The 23,657-nt window shown below is 47.1% G+C and overlaps 1 protein-coding gene across 1 annotated transcript; it reads right to left on the minus strand.

The window, feature by feature from the left end:
• Window positions 1-504: 504 nt before the first annotated feature.
• Window positions 505-9,432, minus strand: NDUFB7 (NADH:ubiquinone oxidoreductase subunit B7). The gene is made up of 3 exons (XM_069965111.1): window positions 9,270-9,432; window positions 2,757-2,925; window positions 505-646 (listed from the first exon to the last, which is right to left on the minus strand). The coding sequence occupies exons 1-3, from the start codon at window positions 9,358-9,360 to the stop codon at window positions 562-564; spliced, it is 345 nt and encodes a 114-aa protein (XP_069821212.1). The 5' UTR covers window positions 9,361-9,432; the 3' UTR covers window positions 505-561.
• Between the last annotated feature and the right edge of the window lie 14,225 nt (window positions 9,433-23,657).

The raw sequence follows: 23,657 nt of genomic DNA on the forward strand, positions 1-23,657 counted from the left end.
CCAGACCCCACCAGGTCACATTTTTATGATGGATCTAGGAGTAATAGACCGCCATGCAGAGGCATAGACACCCTGCAATGGCACCAGAATTTTGTCAATTTGTTGCCCCTTTGCTGGGTAGAAAATCATCGTTAAGGTCCTTTTACATTGGCAATGAGTGTTACTAGAGACGCTCATTCGGCCCGTGTAAATTGACAGCTATCAGCCGATGTGCGGGAAAATGCCCAATTTTTGGCTGATCGCATCTTACTTGTTTTCAGCCAAGGAGTCAAGTGAAAGGTCCCCAGCAGTGGCATCTAAGGAGTTCAATGGCCAGGACTGGAGTTATTTATAACCCCCTGGAGCAGAGTGTCACTTGTATGTTACAGCTGGATGACAATGGAGATGCACACTCCGCTTCTGAGCCTGCGCTACCACTGCACCGTGCAATAGAAGTTCCCAGTCCCTGATGGCTGGTCCTGACTACACCCTGATGACTACATATACACCACAGGAGTCACATCATCGCACCCACAGACATCTTTATTTTAAAGAATTTACAATAGAAAGAGAGAAAGGTCATCATGCCGCCTCCGTCTCCAGCCTGCGCTTCTTTCTTTCTGCAAGTCGGCGTTCTCGCTCATATTGCTTCATACGCTGCACATAGCTGGGGAGGTCACAAAAAAAACCACGTTATACAGAATATTTGTACAATGTGTAAAATAAAGAAGCTTGAAGAAAACAAATAAAGAAAACAGCTGTCACTTATGTCAAATTTCATGTGGTTTTGTGCCTGATTGTAAGGCGTCATTCACACGCTACCCTACGGAGCATGAAGCCGTGCAGCGGAGTAACAGACCTCCCGGCATCATGTAGCAATGTGATGCCGGGAGAGCTGACAGTATTTAGATTTTAGCAGGACGTCACTGACATAGGTGCGCAATCATCTGATCACTTAAAGAGGATGTACCACCAGGTACATCCACTTTAATCTGAACCGACGGATCGAACAGCGCCGTTACGGGGAAGCCGATGCCGCGGTCCGTTTTTAGGACTGCGGCCCGGTTCCCCTGTACGGCGCTGCTCTACAGGAATTTCCTTCCCTGTATGACGCAGCTCTATCAGAATGAATGGAGCCACGTCATAGAGGGGAGGGAATTCCCTCCCACTGGGGGCGGGCTTGCCTACCTCCAGTGCTTGAGCACCGGCCGGTTCCGGTGCATAGAACGGCGCCGTGCACGGGAACCGGGGCGGGGTCCAAAAAACGGACCGCGGCACCGGTTTCCCCGTGACGGCGTTGTTCGATCCGTCGGTTCAGATGAAAGAGGATGTACCTGGTGGTACATCCTCTTTAAGGTAGAACTATCAGTAGGTTAGAAGAATCTAACCTGCTGATATGTCCCTATTGCACAGAAGATGCTGAGGATGAAGTGTCTTACCTTTATCCTCCACTCCATTCCTGTCTACTTAGTCGTTTGCTCCACAGTCCGGAAAGACGGTTAGGAGCACTGCCCCAGCCCCATAGGGCCCATCTATTGATTATAATTAGAAAGGTAGGGCCATTGGGCGCTGTCAGTGCTAACTGTCTTACCGGACAAGGAATAAATGGCTAACTGCACAGAAACGGCGCAGAAGATGAAGGTAAGAGACATACTATAAGAGACAAACCTCCCTCCTCAGCGTCTCCTGTGCAGTACAGACATATCAGCAGGTTAGATTCATCTCCACAGGTGTCAAACTCGAGGCTCTCCAGCTTTGGCTGTCCAGGCATGATGGGAATTGTAGTTTCTTTTAGTTTTGTAGTTGACAGCTCATCGTGCATTCATTGAGCTCAGCAGAGTGTCAAGGAGGCGGGGTCTATGCTGTTCTGTGAACGTGGCCCACCTCAGCTCTGTTCTATTATGCCCACCCCCTGATCGATTGACAGGCAGGACTCATATCACTGAGCCGCAGTCTATTCTCAGCTGTCCACAGCTCACCTCATCTGTGCTGCTATTAGGAAGCATCTTCAGCAAGGTAGGGCAGACCTTCGGAGGGTAATACTTAAATTCCTTACAAAAAGGACAACAGTGTCCAAAACCCTAAATTTACCAAATGGCAAATAATATTATTCTATTTCATTTTCAGTTTTTTGACGTTTGGTAAATTTAGGGCTTTGGACACTTGTCCTTTCTGCATATACTATTGGGAAGCATGGCACAGGTACAAGAATAGAGCCGGCTCAGCAATGTAAGCCGAGCTGCTTGTCAATCAATCTGAGGGGCAAGCATAATAAAACAATGCAGGAGTGGGCCAAGGTTTTCAAAGCACCATAGGCTCCGCCTCCTTGGCACTCTACTTTTTTTTTTAACAATGTTTTATAACCATCTATCATAAGGTGCTGCTGGTTCTGTGAGCAGATTTGGAATAAGAGATTTGCTTTACATGGGTTTTCCATGCAATCACTATTTCAGGGGTCCCCCAAACAGAGTGAGGATAAGCGGTGAATGGAGTGGCGATCACACATACACACTGCTGCTCCATATCTATACGGCTGATGTACTAGCCTGCTTTTGGCCATCCCCATAGACACTGAATGGAGCGGACGTGACCATTGCGTCACTCTCCGGCGAATCAGGGTGAAATTCAATAACCTTATCCTAGACATTAGAGGGTCCTAGTGATCAGGCATCCATTCCCTATCTTATACACAGGTGTCATTGGTGGAAAGTCCATATAAACCTGACTGACATAAAACCAGAGACCCCTTTAACCTCTGAAGCCAGTGAAGTACTCACTCCTCGTGCTGGCAGTATTCCCATTCATGCCGATCATGCTTGCAGCCGAATATGTTTGGCCACATGTCCCTCTTACACTTCATGTATTTGATGAGATGATGGGCGCAGTAGTCCCTCTGCTTCAGGGGCAGCTGTGCCATGTTCATCTGTTCCTGAGTGGCCACCATCACTAAATGTGAACAGAAAGAAGCGGTGAGATCTCCACAAACCATAGAGTAATACACACCTGAGGGATACGGGCGCAGATCAGTTTCTATAGGTTTTGGCACCATTTCAGTCTGTGACGGCAGATAAGTCACCGGGTGCAATGGATACAACTTGCTGCATCCTGCAAAGATGGTTCAGTCTTCTGTGATCAGGCGCTGGCTGAAGTTCGGATTACCATGGAAACGTCCTAAGCCTCAGAGTTTCGTGGACGGGCCTAAATCCTAATACTGCTCAGGCACGGCACTCTAGGTATGTTTCCACAACACACAATTTGTAGGGGTATTCCAACTTATATGAACTTCTCCCCTATCCACTGGACCCCCTTCGCAATATTCAGGATAAGGCCCTGACTTCTCTGCTGCTCTATTCACGGTCTATAGAGCTACCGGAAATGGCGGAATATAACTCTTCGCTTCCTTCAAAAGACCCCATAGAGAATGAATAGGACAGTGGGGATAAGATATTTTAAGTTGGAATACCTCTTTAAAGTGACTCTGTACCCACAATCTGACCCCCCCCCCCCCAAACCACTTGTACCTTCGGATAGCTGCTTTTAACCTCTTAACGACCCGTATACCCGTCATGCGGCCGTTAAGAGTAAACAGAGAGGGCTCCTGGCGTGAGCCCTCTCTGCAGCGCGCGGTCCCCGGTTGCTAAGTGCAGCCAGGGACCGCGTGTATTAGCCGGTGCGGCCGATCACCGCGGCCGGCTAATTAACTATTCAAATGCCGCTGTCAAAGCTGACAGCTGCATTTGAATAGCAGCTGTGCCCCCTCTCCCTGGTGTCCAGTGGGGGATCTCCCCCCCGCGATGCGATCTAATGAGCCGGCCGGGGCTCAGCGTCGGAATGACGCTGATCCCGGCTCGGCAATCTATTCAGATGGTCTGCAGCAGACCATTATAATAGAGCACCGATCTGATGGATCATTGCTCTATTATATACACAGGATTGATCTCAATGGGAGATCAGTTCTGTGTATATAGAAGTCCCCCAGGGGGCTTCATATTACTGTAAGGGAAAGTTAAAAAAAGTGTTTTTATTAATAAAAAATCCCCTCCACTAATAAAAGTCTGACTCACCCCCCTTTTCCCATTTTACAAATAAAAATAAATAAATAAACAAACATGTTTTTTATCACCGCGTGCGTAATTGCCCGAACTATTAATCACATTCCTGATCTCGCACGGTAAACGTTGTCAGTGCAAAAAAATCCCAAAGTGCAAAATTGCGCATTTTTGGTCGCATCAAATCCAGAAAAAATGTAATATAAAGCGATCAAAAAGTCGCATATGCGCAATCAAGGTACCGATAGAAAGAACGCATCATGGCGCAAAAAATGACACCTGACACAGCCCCATAGACCAAAGGATAAAAGCGCTATAAGCCTGGGAATGGAGCGATTTTAAGGAACGTATATTTGTTAACAATGGTTTTAATTTTTTACAGGCCATCAGATACAATATAAGTTATACATGTTATATATCGTTTTAATCGTAATGACTTGAGGAACATATATAACAACTAAGTTTTTCCATAGGACACACGGCGTAAAAATGAAGCCCCCCCAAAGAAAAATAATTGCGTTTTTTTTTTCAATTTCACTGCGCATATAATTTTTTTCTGGTTTCGCAGCATATTTTATGGAAATATTCAGCCTGTCATTGTGAAGTACAATTAGTGACGCAAAAAATAAGGGCTCATGTGGGTCTGTAGGTGTAAAATGCAAGTGCTATGGCCTTTTAAGCACATGGAGGAAAAAACGAAAACACAAAAACGAAAGTTAGCCTGGTCCTTAAAGGGTTAATCCAAGATCTGTCCTGGGGTCCCTTCGGCAGGTGATGCAGTTATTGTCCAAAAAACATCTTTTAAACTTGCAGCCCCGTGCCCAACAGCCGGAGCTTAGAGTATCTGTGCCCTAACTTTACACCACCCCTCCGTCCCTCCTCCCCACCCTCTTCATCATTAGGAATTCCACTAGAACATTTTCTCCTGTCTGAAGATTGCACAGGTGTCTTAACGATCCAGCCCATGTTCATTGTTCACACAGCTGAGGAATAGGAGGCAATCTGCCTGGAGCATTCCTAATGATGAGGGTGGTGAGGAGGAGGGATAGAGAGGTTGTGCCAGCCTAATGCATACACAATCTAGTGCAAACTCAACAAAAACAGATGCATTTGGTTCTTTTTTTTTTATAATGGAAGTCAATGGGAAAACTGATCATAACGGACGCACACAAATGCATCAGTTTTTCTATTACTTTTTTTTTAGGGGGGGGGGGGCAGATTGCAAAAATGTAGTGTGAACCCAGGCTTACCTACCTCTATTCTAAACACAAGATGGCTCAGCCACACCAAACGTTCATATGAATGGTGACTCGACCACGTCTGAATGACTGTTTAGCCAATAGCTATTAAAGGGGTTATCCAGTGCTACACAAAAATGGCCACTTTCTTCCAGAGACAGCCCAGCGCTCTTGTCTCAAGTTTGGGTGCAGGTTTTGTAACTCATTTACATTGAAGTGAATGAAGCTTTAGGGTGCCTTCACACCTACCGACTCGCAGCGTTAATAACGCGGCAAGTCGGCTAGGTCCTGGCAGATCACTGTCAGTACATACACGCAGCGGTCTGAACGACCGCTGCGTGTATGTAAATCTGCCGGCCGCTTAACCCCTTCTGATGCCGGCCGGCCGCCTCCCGCTCAGCTCTGTATGCATTACCTCCTCGTTGCACGGGGTCCCGGCGTCCTGCTCTCCCGCCCGGCCAATCAGTGGCTGCGGCAGGGCAAAACACTGATTGGCCGGGCGCGAGAGCAGGACGCCGGGACCCTGTGGAGCGAGTAGGTAATGTACACAGAGCTGAGCGGGAGGCGGCCGACCGGCATCAGAAGGGGTTAAGTGGCCGGCAGATTTACATACACGCAGCGGTCGTTCAGTATGTACTGACAGTGATCTGCCAGGACCTAGCCGACTCGCAGCGTTATTAACGCTGCGAGTCGGTAGGTGTGAAGGCACCCTAAAGGGGTTATCCAGCGCTACAAAAACATGGCCACTTTCTTCCAGAGACAGCACCACTCTTGTCTCCAGCTTGGGTGGGTTTTGCTGTTCAGTTCTATTGAAGTGAATGGAGCTCAATTGCAAACCGCACCTGAACTGGAGACAAGAGTCACGCTGTCTCTTAAAGAAAGTGGCCATGGTTTTGTAGCACTGGATAACTCCTTTAATTGCAAACCACACCTGAACTGGAGTCATGCTGTCTCTAGAAGAAAGTGGCCATGTTTTGTGGCACTGGATAACCCCTTTAAAGATGTATAGCAGTGCTTCCCAACCTTTTCCACCTCGGGGCAGCCCTTAAAAAAAAAAATTAGCTCGGGGCACCCCTACTAAATAATGTTCTAAACAATATAAAAAACGCCATTTAGTGACTCACAGGTGACGTCTTCTTTGATCCGAGACGTTACTTTCCCTTTTCCTCTCTCACCACCATGACGATTTTTTCAACTACAATTCAGCTCTTCAGAACCTGCCAGACAGACATTTTAGGCTACGCACATTTAATAATGCCCCATGCTGTGCCCCCACATAGTAATAATGCCCCATGCTGTGTCCCCACATAGTAATAATGCCCCATGCTGTGTCCCCACATAGTAATAATGCCCCATGCTGTGCCCCCACATAGTAATAATGCCCCATGCTGTGCCCCCACATAATAATGCCCCATGCTGTGCCCCCACATAGTAATAATGCCCCATGCTGTGTCCCCACATAGTAATGCCCCATGCTGAGCCCCCACATAGTAATAATGCCCCATGCTGTGCCCCCACATAGTAATAATGCCCCATGCTGTGTCCCCAGATAGTAATAATGCCAACTGTTGTGCCCTTCATATAGTAATATACCCCCTAGTGTGCCTTTCATCATAATAATGCCAATTATTCTTTTCCCCTCAGCATAAATCCCCCCTCCCTGCTCTGCCCCTAGTAAATCTCCCCCATGCTGCCCCCTCAGTATAAATGCCCCCTGCCTGCCCCTAGTAATCTCCCCCATGCTGCCCCCTCAGTATAAATGCCCCCTGCCTGCCCCTGGCAATAATTTCCCCCATGCTGCCCTCCTCAGTATAAATGCCCCCTGCCTGCCCCTAGTAATCTCCCCCATGCTGCCCCCCTCAGTATAAATGCCCCCTGCCTGCCCCTGGCAATAATTTCCCCCATGCTGCCCTCCTCAGTATAAATGCCCCCTGCCGGGCCTCCACCTGCTCTGCACCAAAAAAAAAAAATCCTACTCACCTAATCGGGCTGTGTGGCTGCAGGGAGCAGCTCTCCTCCTCTTCTGGCTCCATCTTGCAAGCAGCGGGGACGGAACCTCTGGCAGGTGTGACGTAACATCAGCATGCCTGCCGGAGAGGTCACGTCCCGGTGTCCCATAGGCCGCAGGTATGAAGTGCTGGCGGCCTATGGGAGTGAATGTAGGAGCAGGACGCTGACAGGTCCTGCTCCTACTTTCTGCTCAATTGAATGTTTCGCCCGCTCACAGTGTGAGCGAGCTAAGCATCAAACCGATTGGTGCGTCCCTAGAAGTTGCGCGGCTGCAGCTTCTAGGGATAATAAAGTGACAGAGTCACAATTCCCATCGGGATCCTGCGGCACCCCTGGCGGGTTCTCCCGGCACCCAAGTGGGGAAACGCTGATGTATTGCATCTGCATCCCCCCGATATACTTTTTAAGGGTATGTGCACAATAAGGAATTCTCACGGATAACTTGCCGGGGATTCCGTCACTTGCCCCTTAGGGCCCTATTACACGGGACGATTATCGTGCGAAATCGTTAAATCGTTCAAATTTAAACGATAGTCGTTCTGTGAAATTGCAGGCAACGATCGAAAAATCGTTCATATGTCGTTGATCATTGATTTAGATCTGAACCTCAAATTATCGTTAAGCTGTAATTCCACATTCGTTCGCTCAAGTTCCGCATTTTTTCACTAATCGCTCAGTGTAATTGCACATTGTTCATTGTTTTTCTGGGATCAGATGGAGGAAACGATCATAGTAACGATGTCAATAACGATCGTAGTAACAATTGTAACTAACGACCATCGTTCTGTGTAATATGGTGAACGATTTCAGGTTAACGATAAACAATCTCGTTTGCGATTGTTTAGCGTTAGTCGTTAAAAATCGCTCAGTGAAATAGTAGTGTAAGGGCCCTATTCCACGGGCTGAGCAGGGCCCGAGCAACGATGTAAACGAGTGCCGATCTGCTAGTTTACTGGGCCTATGCCACGGCCCCGATGATCGTTTAGCAAGGGCTGCAGGGACATCATTACAGATGTCCTTGAAGCCCTTGCACCATACATTACCTAGTAGGGCTTCTCCTCCGCTCAGTCTTCCTCCCGGTCCCGTTCGCAGCATCAGCAGCTTCAGGGCGGCCTGACTGAGCTCTCAGACTGCTCAGCCAATCACTGGCTGCGGTGTTCCCGGCCAGTGATTGGTTGAGCGGTCTGACAGCTCAATCAGGCCGCTCCGGAGCTGCTGCTGCACGCGGGACCCAGAAAGGAAGACAGAGCGCAGAAGTCCTGCTAGGTAATGTATGCTGCTCTGCTTGAATTGACGGTCGCGGGTGACGACCGATGATTTTAGGTTTGGGCCTAAATAAACAATCAGTCGTTGACACAATAATCGGCTGATCGTTTTCTCTATTCCACTGAGCGATAACCGACCGAATCGGACCAATTATCGCTCCTGTGGAATAGGCCCCTAGGACTCCAATCTATGGTCAGGCGGATTTCGCTGGCCACCCAAACAATAGACAAGACAATTCTTTGGGCGGACGGCGGAATCTGCCTGTGCATAGAATGGAGTCTACAGGACAAGTGACTGAACTTCAAGCAGGGGTGAGCTGCGGAATCCGCTGGCAGTTATCCGCGAGAATTCCTTAGTGTGCGCATAGAGACAAAGCAATGTAAATAGTACATAAAAAAATATGGCAGTAAAGCAAAACCATGGCGTCACATGACCCAAATTGCAATAAGCTGCATGCAAAACTTTGTTCAGCAATTATAAGCTGCACCATCTCTGTTGCCCATAGCAACCAATCAGAGCACAGCTTTCATTTCACCACTGCAGCATAGGAAGTGGAAGCTGAGCCCTGATTGGTTGTTATGGGCAACAAGGTTAGTCCTGACACAAGAGGCCCAGGCACAGTGAGGGGGTCATTGCTCTGTAGGGAGCTGTGTACACTCTGGTCACTGACAGGTACAGGACATAACTGCAGCCCCTATCCTCGGCTCAGCCATGACAACCCACGTACCCCTCTCCTGGAACTGGTCCCCCGTGGGACTTGCCGGCATAGTCTTGGGGTCCGGATCCCCCGAGAAGCTCCTAGTGATATTGGCACCCATCTTTGCAGCTACCCGAAGGGTGACCTCCGCAGCTGCCAGATATCACACAAGACGTCCGCTCTTTACGTTCTTTTAAGTAAAACCTAATATGGACTCCAGTCCAGGAGCCATTTTGGTGAAGCCGATTCCATAGTAAATAATAGGATTTTGTCTACGGAAATATGGCCGCCGCTGTAGAATCGATGCACTGTACTGCAGACGCGTGCGGTGAACATAAACGTAATGACGTCATCCTGCCAGCCTTCGACCATAGAGTTAATCTTTCATAGAACGGGTGTGTGAGAGAAATGCGTACCGGAAGTCACCATTACTTCAGCGACATCACTGGTTGGCGGTGTAAGTGCAATGTGAATAGCCGCCATTTTTATTTATTTTTTTTTGTTTAGGCGCGAAATTGGCCTGTGGAGCCTAATTGTTTCACACAGAAAATCCCAGGACCATATTCTACTTTTCCTATATATCCTTATACAATCAACTATGGGGGCAAAGTTTGTAAATATTGTGTAAACTGTAAAACATACCTCAGCTCCAGCCGGAACACACGGATTTTGTGTATTTTGTTAAAAAGGTCTATTGTTCAAGGGGTCATTCACACGCTTCATAATCCACAAACGCTATGGGAAGGGTTAAGCTGTGCAATGGACATGCAGACCTCCCAGCCTTGTGTATTGTGAGGATTTAAACACTTTCGGTTGTCCTGGCATCATATTGATATATAATACGGGGTCTGCAAGCAGGCTCGGACTGGCCCACAGGGGAGCTGGGGAATCCCCCGGTGGGCCCTACCCCTTGGTGGGCCCCTGAGCAGGAGGTCTGCATCCCTGTTTAGCAGCTTTAGGATGACATATAATCCCCAAGTCAGTTTCATGGGACTTCATCTTTCAAGAAACTTAAAGAGAACCTGTCACCAGGAACGCGGGCACAGAGCTCGCCCGACCCCCCGGTGCAGCCCCTGGATACTTACCCTTTGCGACGAGTCCCCTTCCTGGAGCCAGTCCCGGGACAAAGATATCAGCGTCCGAAGCCATGCGCACGTAACGCTGAGATGAGTCCGACGCCCATAGAGAATGACGGAGCCGTCATGTGCCCACGTCCCCTGTGACAGGTTCCGTTTAAGTGGACAGCTGTTCTGTTTGCATAGAGCAGGGATGGGAAATCTTCGACCCTTCAGCAGTTGCAAAACTACAACTCCCATCATGCTGGACAGCTCCTATACACTAGAACAAGGATGGGGAACCTTCTGCCTTCCAGCTGTTGCAAAACTACAACTCCCATCATGTCTGGACAGTTCCCAATCCCTGGCATAGACCAGTTAGTAACAGTGAGCGAGCATTGCCGGTCACATACACAGCACTGTGCAAAGTCGCTATAGTAATGTGAAAGGTTTGGTGCTGGGTATATCTGGTGTATGTAGGGTGGGCCCCTAGAATAAAATATTCCCTGGCGGGCCCAAGGTACCCCAGTCCGACACTGTCTGCAAGTCCACTGCAAAGATTATGGAATACGAAGCACAAGATAAAGGCCTAAATGTGTCATTAACCCTATAGTAACTGCTCAAACACTTTTTTAAGGTGACTGAGCGGTCACTGCATATGAAGCGGGCTCATTCTTCAGGTGGGTGATGGTTTTATATTACAGCTGACACTTCCCAACATTCCTTTTAAACGGCCTGATCTTCGGCCATCCTTGTCCACAAACGAGCCTCGATCCTTGAGATTGGCACTCGTCTACAGTGCCCTTATAAACCAAGATAAATCACGCAGCTGGGCTGCACGAATGATCCCTGCATCATTCGTGCAGCCATTAACATTCTTTTATCATTGGCCGCGCATCTCCTTTTTATAAAGAAATGTGCAGCCATTAATTATATATTTTAGCGCAGCACAAAAGATGTGATCAGCCAACGAACTTGCATTTTTCCACACATTGCCTGATCGCTGGCCCTGATTAATGTCAAATGAGCGTTTCTAGGAACTCTCGTTGCTGATAATCTGCCCATGTAAAAGTCCTAACTAGAGATGAGCGAACCGGGTTCGGGTTCGAGTCGATCCGAACCTGAACGTTCGGCATTTGATTCGCTGGGGCTGCTGAACTTGGATAAAGCTCTAAGGTTGTCTGGAAAACATGGATACAGCCAATGACTATATCCATGTTTTCCACATAGCCTTAGGGCTTTATCCAAGTTCAGCAGCCACCGCTAATCAAATGCCGATCATTCGGGTTCGGATCGACTCGAGCATGCTCCAAGTTCGCTCATCTCTAGTCCTAACCCCTTAAATGCTGCAATTAATACTGATAGTGCCACATCTGTCAGGGTTCTGGTTAGCGCCCTCTGTGACACAATCAGTTACCATATAATCTGAAGGCTTCCATGTGGAATAATTCACAAATCAGTGCTTAAAGAGGACCTGGCTCCCGACCCCCCGTTACAGCCCCCTATACTCACATGATCCCGCCGGGTCCCGCTTCCTGAGCCGGTCGGGTCACGGAGATATCAGCGCCCGAAGCCCGGCGTGCGCGCTGACAGCAGAGTCCGATGCCAATAGAGAATGACGGAGCATCGGACTCCCCATTCATTCTCTATGGGCATCTGATGCATATGGGCACACGCCGGGCTTCGGTCGCTGATATCTCCGTGACCCGACCGGCTCAGGAAGCGGGACCCGGCGAGATCAGGTGAGTATAGGGGGCTGCAACGGGGGGGTCAGGAGCCTGCCACCCCGGCACGGGGGGTGACAGGTCTCCTTTAATACTACAACCTCAATTCCAAAAAAGTTGGGACGCTAAATAAATTGTGAATAAAAACTGAATGCAATGATTTGGAGGTGCCAACATCTAATATTTTATTCAGAATAGAACACAAATCACTGATCGAAAGTTTAAACTGAGATAATGTATCATTTTAAGTGAAAAATATGTTGTTTCAAAATTTCACAATGTCTACAAATCTCCAAAAAGTTGAGACAAGTAGCAAGAAGTGGCTGGAAAAATTACATTGAGCATATAACGAACAGCTGGAAGACCAATCAACGCTAATTAGGTGAATTGACAACATGTTTGGGTATAATGGTGCGTTTACACAGGCAGATTTATCTGACAGATTTTTTTAAGCCAAAGCCAGGAACAGAACATAAACAGGGAACGGATCATAAAGGAAAGACTAAGATTTCTCCTTTTTTCCAATACATTCATGGTTTTGGCTTCCAAAATCTGCCTGTGTAAACACACGATTAAAAGAGCTCCTCAGAGTGTCAGTGTCTCTCTGAAGCCAAGATGGTAAGAGGATCCCCAATTCCACCTCTGATTGAGATTGAGGAGTTGGATACTGCCCTAGGGAGTCCTAGAAAACTTGGATGCAGTCCTAGGCTATGTTCATACAATGTACAAAAAAGTCTGTTGTTGCATAAACCACAGCCATTATTAACCCTTAGGGGACACAGCCAGTTTTCATTTTTGCGTTTTCGTTTTTCCCTCCTCGTGTATATAAGGCCATAGCGCCTGCATTTTTCCACCTAGAGACCCAAATGAGCCCTTATTTTTTGCGCAACTAATTGTACTTTGCTAAGGCAGATGTAATTTTTGCCTAAAATGTGCCGGGAAACCAGAAAAAAATTATATGTGTGGTGAAATTGAAAAAAAAAACGCATTTCTTTTATTTGGGGGAAATGTGTTTTTACGCCATTCGCCCTGGGGTAAAACTGACTTGTTATGCATGTTCCTCAAGTCGTTACGATTAAAACGATATGTAACATGTATAACTTATATTGTATCTGATGGCCTGTATAAAATTCAAACCGTTGTTAACCAATATACGTTCCTTAAAATCGCTCCATTCCCGGGCTTATAGCACTTTTATCCTTTGGTCTATGGGGCTGTGCGAGGTGTCATTTTTTGCGCCATGATGTGATCTTTCTATCGGTACCTTGATTGCGCATATATGACTTTTTGATCGCTTTTTATTACAATTATTCTGGATTTGATGCGACCAAAAATGCGCAATTTTGCACTTTGGGATTTTTTTGTGCTGACGCCGTTTACCGTGTGAGATCAGGAATGTGATTAATTAATAGTTCGGGCGATTACGCACGCGGCGATAGCAAACATGTTTGTTTATTAATTAATTTATTTATTTTTATTTATAAAATGGGGAAAGGGGGGTGATTCAGACTTTTATTAGGGGAGGGGGTTTTGTGTTATTAAAAATACTTTTTTCTTTTACTTTAGACATATACTAGAAGCCCCCCTGGGGGACTTCTAGTATATGCACTCTGATCTCTCATAGAGATCCATGCAGTATAGTTATACTGCATGAATCCATGAGATCGGTGTTCTATTACTTTTGGCTGCTGCAGCCAAAAGCAATAGAATGCCGAGCCGGGATCAGCGCCATTACGGAGCAGACCCCGGCCCGGTATGGATGCAGGGATCGCCCCCCCGCAATCGCGCCGCAGGGGGGCGATCCCCCCACTAGACCACCAGGGATGCATATCAGGAAGTATTTAGAAGCAGCTGTCAACTTTGACAGCTGCTTCTAAGTACTTAATTAGCGGGCACGGCGATCGGACCGTGCCCGCTAATAGCCGCGAGCCCGGGCTACACGCGGCACCCGGGATCGCGGCAGTTCAGAGGGTGGTCGCCGCGCGACCCCCCTCTGAACTCCCATAGCGGCACGAGGACGTTAAATAACGTCCTGGTGCAGCTATGGGTTAATGTTCATGATCATTAACCCCTAAAGGACCGGGCCTGAAATGGCCTTAAAGGAGAAGTCCGGCCAAAATTAATTTTTGATATGTTGTTACTTATGAAAAGTTATACAAATTTCTAATGTACATTAATTATGGGAAATGCACATATAGAGCTATTTCCCTTAATTTAGTAGATCAGGAAGTGTTAGAAATATCTCTGAAGAAGTGACGTCACGACCCAGGGTGTAATTCCTATGGAGTGTCCAGCAGGGGGCGCTCTCTATATAGAAGTCTATGGGACTTTATTGTTTCTATGTAATGTAATGTAATGTAATGTAGTGTACAGTGCTTTATTGAATGAATACATCTATGGAATACTTTGGGGAGCAAGTGTCCTTGCTCCCCAAAGTATTGCATAAATGTATTCATTCAATACATTCAATACACAGTAAGCCCGCCGATCCGCCGCATTTCCGCCGCATTCCCGCCGATCCGCCACACGCTGATCCGCCGCATTCCCGCCGATCCAGACCATATACATTGAACTACAGCTCCCATCATCTGCTTCTAGTATTAACAGGTGATGGGAGCTGGGTAATGGATATGACATGCCGCCGGGCGCAGGGGGGAGCCGCTCAGTACACAGGAGCGCTCCCCCCTCCTCCTCCTCCTTCCGTGATAACTTCCGCCTATACCAATGCTGACTCCCTGCCTGGCCGCCGCTCTCCGCTCACATATACCGGCTCCCGGCATCAGCGCGGACACCAGGATGCATCGGGAGCCGGTATGTATGGGGGGGAGAGCGGAGAGCGGCGGCCAGGCAGGGACTCAGCATTGCTATAGGCGGAAGTTATCCCGGAAGGAGGAGGAGGAGGGGGGAGCGCTCCTGTGTACTGAGCGGCTCCCCCCTGCGCCCGGCGGCATGTCATATCCATTACCCAACTACAGCTCCCATCACCTGTTCATACTAGAAGCAGATGATGGGAGCTGTAGTTCAATGTATATGGTCCGGATCGGCGGGAATGCGGCGGATCAGCGTGTGGCGGATCGGCGGGAATGCGGCGGAAATTCGGCGGAAATGCGGCGGATCGGCGGGCTTACTGTGTATTGAATGTATTGAATGAATACATTTATGCAATACTTTGGGGAGCAAGGACACTTGCTCCCCAAAGTATTCCATAGATGTATTCATTCAATAAAGCACTGTACACTACATTACATTACATTACATTACATAGAAACCCATAGAAACAATAAAGTCCCATAGACTTCTATATAGAGAGCGCCCCCTGCTGGACACTCCATAGGAATTACACCCTGGGTCGTGACGTCACTTCTTCAGAGATATTTCTAACACTTCCTGATCTACTAAATTAAGGGAAATAGCAGTATATGTGCATTTCCCATAATTAATGTACATTAGAAATTTGTATAACTTTTCATAAGTAACAACATATCAAAAATTAATTTTGGCCGGACTTCTCCTTTAAGGACCGAGGCAAATTTTATCCGTCTGATTCTGAGATTGTTTAAGTTCTGTTTGATGGTGCATATTGTGGTATAACAGAGCTGTTTCTAGGGCTGGGGCGAGTTGAGCCTCCGCATGGGGCGCCCGACAATACCCGGCCCGCACCCCCCGCATCTTCAGGGCTTGCCCGGGGATCTGGAATCTGGAGTTCCAGATCCCCTGGCCAGAGCGACAGAGGGATCAGCGCAGGGACAGAGACACAGAGGCTTCCTGTGCAGGCAGCCTCTGTATGACAGACTCGCTGCCTGCACCGGAAGCCAAGAGAGAACAGACTCACCAAGAAGAGGAGCTGGAGGCAGCAGGGTGAAAGGTGAGTAGCTGGTGGGGGCTGAGGGGGTGGGGGGAATTCTGCACTGGGGGAGCGCCAGATATATCCCGAAAATCACGCCCCTGCGCCAAAGTTCACAGGTCACCCAGCTTTCCCAGCATCCTGTATGGCAGTGTAATGGAGGTCACCCAGCTTTCCCAGCATCCTGTATGTCACTATAATGGAGGTCACCCAGCTCTTCCAGCATCCTGTATGGCAGTGTAATGGAGGTCACACAGCTTTCCCAGTATCCTGTATGTTAGTGTAATGGAGGTCACCCAGCTTTCCCAGCATCCTGTATGGTAGTGGAGGTCACACATCTTTCCCAGCATCCTGTATGTCAGTGTAATGGTCATCCAGCTCTCCCAGCATCCTGTATGTCAGTGTAATGGAGGTCACACAGCTCTCCCAGCATCCTGTATGTCAGTATAATAGAAGTTACACAGCTTTCCCAGCATCCTGTATGGCAGTGTAATGGAGGTCACTCAGCTTTCCCAGCATCCTGTATGTCCGTGTATAATGGAGGCCACCCAGCTCTCCCAGCATCCTCTATGTCAGTGTATAATTGAGGTCACCCAGCTTCCAGCATCCTGTATGTCAGTGTATAATGGAGGTCACACAGCTTTCCCAGCATGCTGTATCTCAGTGTAATGGAGGTTACAAAGCTTTCCCAGCATCCTGTATGTCAGTGTATAATGGAGGTCACACAGCTTCCAGCTGACGTTACTGCACCAAGTAGCAGAATTACTACAGTTTGGGACCTTATAGGTGGGAAAAGGGAAGGAAGTTGCTGGAAATGTGTGGAGCCTGAGATGTCTGTATGGCAGGTTCTAAAGAGACAAATTGTAGCTGCAAGAAGTCGTCATGGTGGTCTGGGCCAGATGGAGATGAAAAGGAAAATGACGCCTCAGATCAAAGAAGATGTCACCTGTGAGTCCCTGTATAATGATTTTGTATTCAGTAGAACAGTGATGGGGAAGCTTCGGCCCTCCAGCTGTTGCAAAACTATGATGGGAGTTGTAGTTTTGCAACAGCTGGAGGGCCGAAGGTTCCCTATCCCTGCAGTAGAACATTATATGTTAGGGGTGCTGCACCGCTCTACGCTGTAATACACACACTGCTTCTTCCTAGTAACCCCTATCTTGATAAAAGCCCCCCTTCCTTTCCTTGGGCTGAACTGAGTATGTGTATGTGTGTGTGTGGGGGGGGGGGGGGGAGGGGGGCTTTTATCAAGTTCGCCCTGTTGCCTAAATGACCTAGAAACTGCCCTGTGATATAATCTCCCATTTCTACACTGCTCTTGCCATTTATCAAAGCAATGAGTGAAGCTTAGTGGAGTGGGTGGCCCCACCCCTTTTAAAGTGAAAGTGAATGTATCAGTGTATAACTGTACAAATACTAGGGTGCGGCTTAACAGGATGGTGGACACCCGGATTACACAGCAGAGGCTCCTCGTGAGGATGGGGGTTATACTCTTCAGCCTCTTCCATCCAGCAGCCGGTAAGTAGCTATTCTTGTGTGCTAGGGGCTATTCACATTGATAAAATCGGGCATGGTCCTATAGGAGCAGGCACTATGGAATCACTATTACAGTGATCATATTTGGTTGCGTAACTCTTTATATACACTCATTACAGTGACCTTGCTTAACTCTTTGGGGTAGATTTATCAAAGGGTGTAAAATTTAGACTGGTGCAAACTGCCCACAGCAACCAATCACAGCTCAGCTTTCCTTTCACCAGAACTGGAAGCTGAGTTGTTATTGACTGCTGTGGGCAGTTTGCACCAGTCTAAATTTTACACCCTTTGATAAATCTCCCCCATTATGTACACTTGTTATAGTGACCTTGCTTAACTCTTTATGTCTACCCATTACAGTGACCTCTGCAGGACTTCACAAAGAAAGTTTGAGAACAAGTAACATGAGTTATAATAAGTTACTACTATATTTGATATGTACTATATGGGAAAGGGGGCAATAATACTATGAGGAGCACTAAATAGTGTGTGGGCCACTGTTATCATGTGGTGCACTAAAGGAGGCTGCAAACTCAGCAAAGACACTTGATGACTGGAAAAAGTCATGATCACTGTCTCTGCTGGAGACCATGAAAAGCGTGCAGCGGAGAATTTGGATGCGGGCACGCACTGATGCGCCCACATCCGAATTCAACGGCAACGAAGATCATCCGTCCGGTACTGCAGTACCAGACGGGATGATCTTCTCTGACACCGGACGGGTCACGGAATGGCTGGTGTCTTACAAAGTGGGAACATAGCCTAAATCTGCAGCAACTGATAACTTGATGTGGCCAAGTCAAACCATCCTGCTGAGCAACTGCTGGTAAGGTCTGTAGAAGATTAGTATAGCAGATCTGTTAAGCCCCTATTACACGGCCCGATATTAGGAGCAAGCGAGTGCCCACCTGTCAAATCGGAGCTCGCTTGCACCTCGTTCCCCACTCACCGCCGGCACTATTACACGCGCCAACAGTAAGCAGATAGGAGCAGGACGGGGTGCTGCGGAAGAGGCTGCCCGGATGATTTTTAGATCAGCATGTCAGCTGATTGTTGCCTTTTAATAGGAGCCATTACACCAAGTCATTATCGGCCATAACGGTTGATTGGCTCACATTTAAAATAAAAATGGTGTGGTTTAAAATTACACACTCTTCATGTCCTCAGTAGTACATAGAACCCTACATGGGGTATATAACTAGTTTCACCCTAGCTCGGGCGTCATCAAGAGGAGGGCTTATGCACATACGCCCTCCTCCTGATGACGCCCGAGCTAGGGTAAAACTAGTTATATATATATACCCCATGCAGGGTTCTATGTACTACTGAGGACATGAAGAGTGTGTAATTTTAAACCACACCATTTTTATTTTAAATGTGAGCCAATAAAAGTTACATTTTAACTAGTGGGAACCCATACTGATGTGTTGTGGGCTTTTGGCCCTTCCTTGGGTGTATGCATTAGTATCCATCAGAATGGGTTCCTTTAAAGTTACTCTGTACCCACAATCTGCGCCCCCCAAACCACTTGTACCTTCGGATAGCTGCTTTTAATCCAAGATCTGTCCTGTGGTCCATTCGGCAGGTGATGCAGTTATTGTCCTAAAACATCTTTTAAACTTATAACCCCGTGCCCTACGGGAGTATCTGTGCCCTAACTTTGCAACACCCCTCCGTCCCTCCTCCCCACCCTCTTCCTCATTAGGAATGCCACTGGAACATTTTCTCCATGCTGAACATTGCACAGGTGTCTTAACGATCCAGCCCATGTGACGGGCTGTCACAGCTGACAAATAGGAGGCAATCTGCCTGTATCATTCCTAATGATGAGGAGGGCGGGGAGGATGGGCCAGAGAGGTTGTGCCAGCCTAATGCATACACAATCCAGGCCACTCCCATAGGGCACAGGGCTGCCAGTTTGAAAGTAAATTTTTAGCACAATAACTGCATCACCTGCCAAACGGACCCCAGGACAGATCTTGGATTAAAAGCAGCTATCCGAGGGTACAAGCGGTTTGGGGGGGTCAGATTGTGGGTACAGAGTCGCTTTTAGGCACATTAGGGAAATAGTGGTGTACCAGGGTGGGCTCCCTAGAATACAGCAAAGTCACAAACAAGGAAAGCGATTCCGACACAAGTTCAACCAAAACTGCACTTTACTGAAACACGCAATTTTATATACCAAAGTTGGTAACAGTTGGGATAACTCAAAATGAAAAACACTCAGGTCTGGTGTGTCACCTGGAAATGTGTTATAAGAATACACACAATAACTTTACCTATCAGCGGGCTCAGATACGCCAGCCACCATATATCTATTATTCCCCTGAAAACCAGGAACAATTGTGTGAGAGTCCTTCTCACTGGCGCACTTGCAGTCAGGGCCGGCGTTAGGGGGGGGCAAGCAGGGCAAATGCCCAGGGCCCCCATCCCCCAGGGGCCCCCTCCCGCAGTTCCAGTAGGAGAGCGTCCTGCAGCTTCTGGCAGTGATCCCTGGCTGCTGCTATCAGGGGTCACACAGAGGCTGCAGGACGCTGCTTGGTGTCTGCTCCGTGTGTGTGTAGCTCCCCCTCCCTCCAGCTCCTCTTACTGCACGTGACTTCCTCCTCTGGTGTGGAGCTGTCGGGACGATGGAGGAGAGGATGACAGCCTGCTGCATGGTACATGAGGGGGATTCACTACTACACCCAACATGCTAGACAGAGTAAGTATTCTGTACATGTAGTGTGTAATGTGTATGAATGTATATGTATAATGGATGAATGTAGTGTGTGTGTATATATATATATATATATATATATATATATATATATATATATATTAGTGTGTGAGTTAGCACTGCTGACTCCCAAGTGTTGAGGTGAATAGACTGTATATAGGAGCTGCAGCCATTCTCTGGCCTCATCAGTCCTATGTAATTGCTGCCGATGACCACTGAGGCCGCTGATTGGATGCAGCTCCTATGTATATAAGGCAATACGGTGTATTTTATTGAGAAAAATAATAAGGTGGTATTCAGTCCTTAGGTGGTGGTCACTGTAAGCTGGTAATATTGTTCTGTATATAGTGTATATATAGTCATTACTGCCATAGATTGACTGCCACATAATGACACTATATACAGACCAATATTACCGCCATACAGTGACCACCACATAATGACTATATACACTATATACAGACCAATAGTACAGCCATAGAGTGATCGCCACATAATATTGGTCTGGATACAGAGTCTTTATGCAGTGGTCAATCTATGGCGGTAATATTGGTCTGTATATAGTGTGTATATAGAGTTATGTGGCGGTCACTCTATGGCGGTAATATTGGTCTGTATAAAGTGTCATTATGCAGTGGTCACTCTTTGGCATTAATATTGTTCTGTATATAGTGTATATATAGTCATTACTGCCATAGATTGACTACCACATAATGACACTATATACAGACCAATATTACCGCCATACAGTGACCACCACATAATGACTCTATATATACACTATATACAGACCAAAAGTACAGCCATAGAGTGACAGCCACATAATATTGGTCTGTATACAGTGTATAAAGAGTCATTCATAATACAGTGGAAAGTCTATAGCGGTAATATTGGTCTGTATATAGTGTATATAGAGTCATGCGGTGGTCACTCTATGGCAGTAATATTGGTCTGTATATAGTGTATATAGAGTCATTATGGGGCGGTCACTTTATGGTGGTAATATTGGTCTGTATATAGTGTATATATAGAGTCATTATGGGGCGGTCACTTTATGGTGGTAATATTGGCCTATATATAGTAAAGTTTTCTTTAATAACGGTATGGAGGTAATATTTGGTCCTGATTATAGTGATTTTTTTATTTTATTTTTTTAAAGCAATTCATATAAATAGTTCTTGTGTTTACACCACTAGTGGCAGTCCTGGCATGTAGCGGCAGTCCCAGAATGTAGCGGCAGTCCCAGAATGTAGTGACAGTCCTGGCATTTAGGGGCAGTCCTGACATGTAGCGGCAGTCCCAGAATGTAGGGGCAGTCCTGACATGTAGTGGCAGTCCCGGCATGTAGCGGCAGTCCCGGCATGTAGCGGCAGTCCCAGAATGTAGCGGCAGTCCCAGAATGTAGCGGCAGTCCCGGCATGTAGCGGCAGTCCCAGAATGTAGCGGCAGTCCTGACATGTAGGGGCAGTCCCGGCATGTAGCGGCAGTCCCAGAATGTATGGGCAGTCCTGACATGTAGGGGCAGTCCTGGCATATAGTGGCAGTCCTGACATGTAGGGGCAGTCCTGGCATATAGCCGCAGTCCCGGCATGTAACCTTCTGAACTGAGTAAGGGGCCTACTAATACATGGAGCGAAAATAGTCCGAATCAGGACGCTATCGCTCTGTGAGGACACTGGGGAACATGATCAGGTAGTATATATCACAGACAAGGCCTGAGGACACCGGGGAACGTGATCAGGTAGTATATATATCTTTATTGTTTACTTTATACAGCAAGGATTGCACACACATCACTAATGATATACTGTATATATACACATAGGGGGAGATTTATCAAACATGGTGTAAAGTGAAACTGGCTCCGTTGCCTCTAGCAACCAATCAGATTCCACCATTCATTACTCACATTCTAAGATGGTGGAATCTGATTGGTTGCTAGGGGCAACTGAGCCAATTCTTCTTTACACCAGTTTAATAAATCTTCTCCATAGCTTTTGCTGCATCATAAAAGAGCCATGTAGTAGGCTCTCTAAGCGAGCTCCATTCTACCAGATTGGCGCTCACTTCTGCAGAATATCAGGCCGTGTAATACGGCCTTAAAAGTGGCCGTACACTTCCAATAACTGCTGGCTGAACAATCTTTCAGCTGACAATTATCTGTCCCATCCGGTCCCGTCCTCCCCATACACAGAAATTTGGCACATCTGAGTGTTCCTGTGTTCTCTATGAGAGGGGAAAGCCATAGCCATACAGATCTGATGGCGGCTTATCTCTCTGAGAACAAAGAGGTTGGGCGTTGATTTTCCATCAAGCTTGACCCCCTATGTCCACTGATATCATCTGTCAGAGGACTGTCCAGAGAGCCCCATACACCTTATGCTGATAGCCAAACCCACCAGGAGCAACAGGTACCACCAAAAAACGAGTAACATGTATGGCAGGCATGTCCAAAGTCCGGCCGGAGGGCCATTTGCGGCCCGCGTTCCGAACTTTTACGGCCCCCCAGGTATCCAGCTTGCTATTATCTGCCTGTGTTATAAAGCATATAGCATGTAGCATGTAAAATGGTCGGCCCTCGCACATGTTCACTTCATCAAATTTGGCACTCTTCGAAAAAAGTTTGGACATGCCTGATGTATGGGGACCTTAAATTGTTGCTAAAATATTTTAGCATTTGGGGCCCCACCTTCAACTTTGCCCAGGGCCACATCTAGTCTAAAACCGGCCCTGGCTGCCCCCTCTCCCATAGGCTTAGCCCCTCTCCCCCTGTACCTGCTATGTACCTCCTAAGGCTGAAGTGTGCCCCCCCCCCCCCCCACACAGACTACTGTGTTCTCCCCCATTCTGGCTGCTGGGCCCCCACACACTTCTGGCTGCTGTTCCCCATAACATTAGGATTCCTAATTGTACTAGAAGACGTCCAGTTATACTGCACAAAAGTAAGTGTGACTGTGTGTATGACTAAACTACTGTATGTATATTTGCAATGTATGGCCAGGTTCACACTATGCATTTTTTTTAGCCCAACTACGGCCATTGTTATAAAATATGGCTGTTGTCTTTACATAGAGTGAACCTGGCCTATGTGAAAAATATCCACACACACTTATGTTTTTTTTTTTTTCCTGATCATTGAAGGAGAAGAATGAAAAAAAAAATGCAGATGCTACAAAACTGCTCCAGATAGAATAATATACACCCATACAGAACCATACAGTGCAATATACCCCCATACAAAACAATACGCACTAATACAGAACCATACAGTGCAATATACACCCATACAGAACCATACAGTACAATATACACCCATACAGAACCATACAGTACAATACACACCCATACAGTACAATATACACCTATACAGAACCATACAGTACAATATATTCCCATACAGAACTATACAGTACAATATACACCCATACAGAACCTTACAGTACAATATACACCCATACAGTACAATATACACCCATACAGTACAATATACACCCATACAGAACCATACAATACAATATACACCCATACAGAACCATACAG

This window comes from Dendropsophus ebraccatus, chromosome 4 (assembly GCF_027789765.1).
Source record: "Dendropsophus ebraccatus isolate aDenEbr1 chromosome 4, aDenEbr1.pat, whole genome shotgun sequence".
Lineage (NCBI taxonomy): Eukaryota > Metazoa > Chordata > Amphibia > Anura > Hylidae > Dendropsophus > Dendropsophus ebraccatus.

Coding starts and splice junctions, on each gene's coding strand:
- NDUFB7 (XM_069965111.1), bottom strand. CDS start 9,360: ATGGGTGCCAATATCACTAGGAGCTTCTCGGGGGATCCGGACCCCAAG. Junction 2,926..9,269: donor GGACCAGTTCCAGGAGAGGG/GTACGTGGGTTG, acceptor GTTCACATTTAG/TGATGGTGGCCACTCAGGAA. Junction 647..2,756: donor GAATACTGCCAGCACGAGGA/GTGAGTACTTCA, acceptor TGACCTCCCCAG/CTATGTGCAGCGTATGAAGC.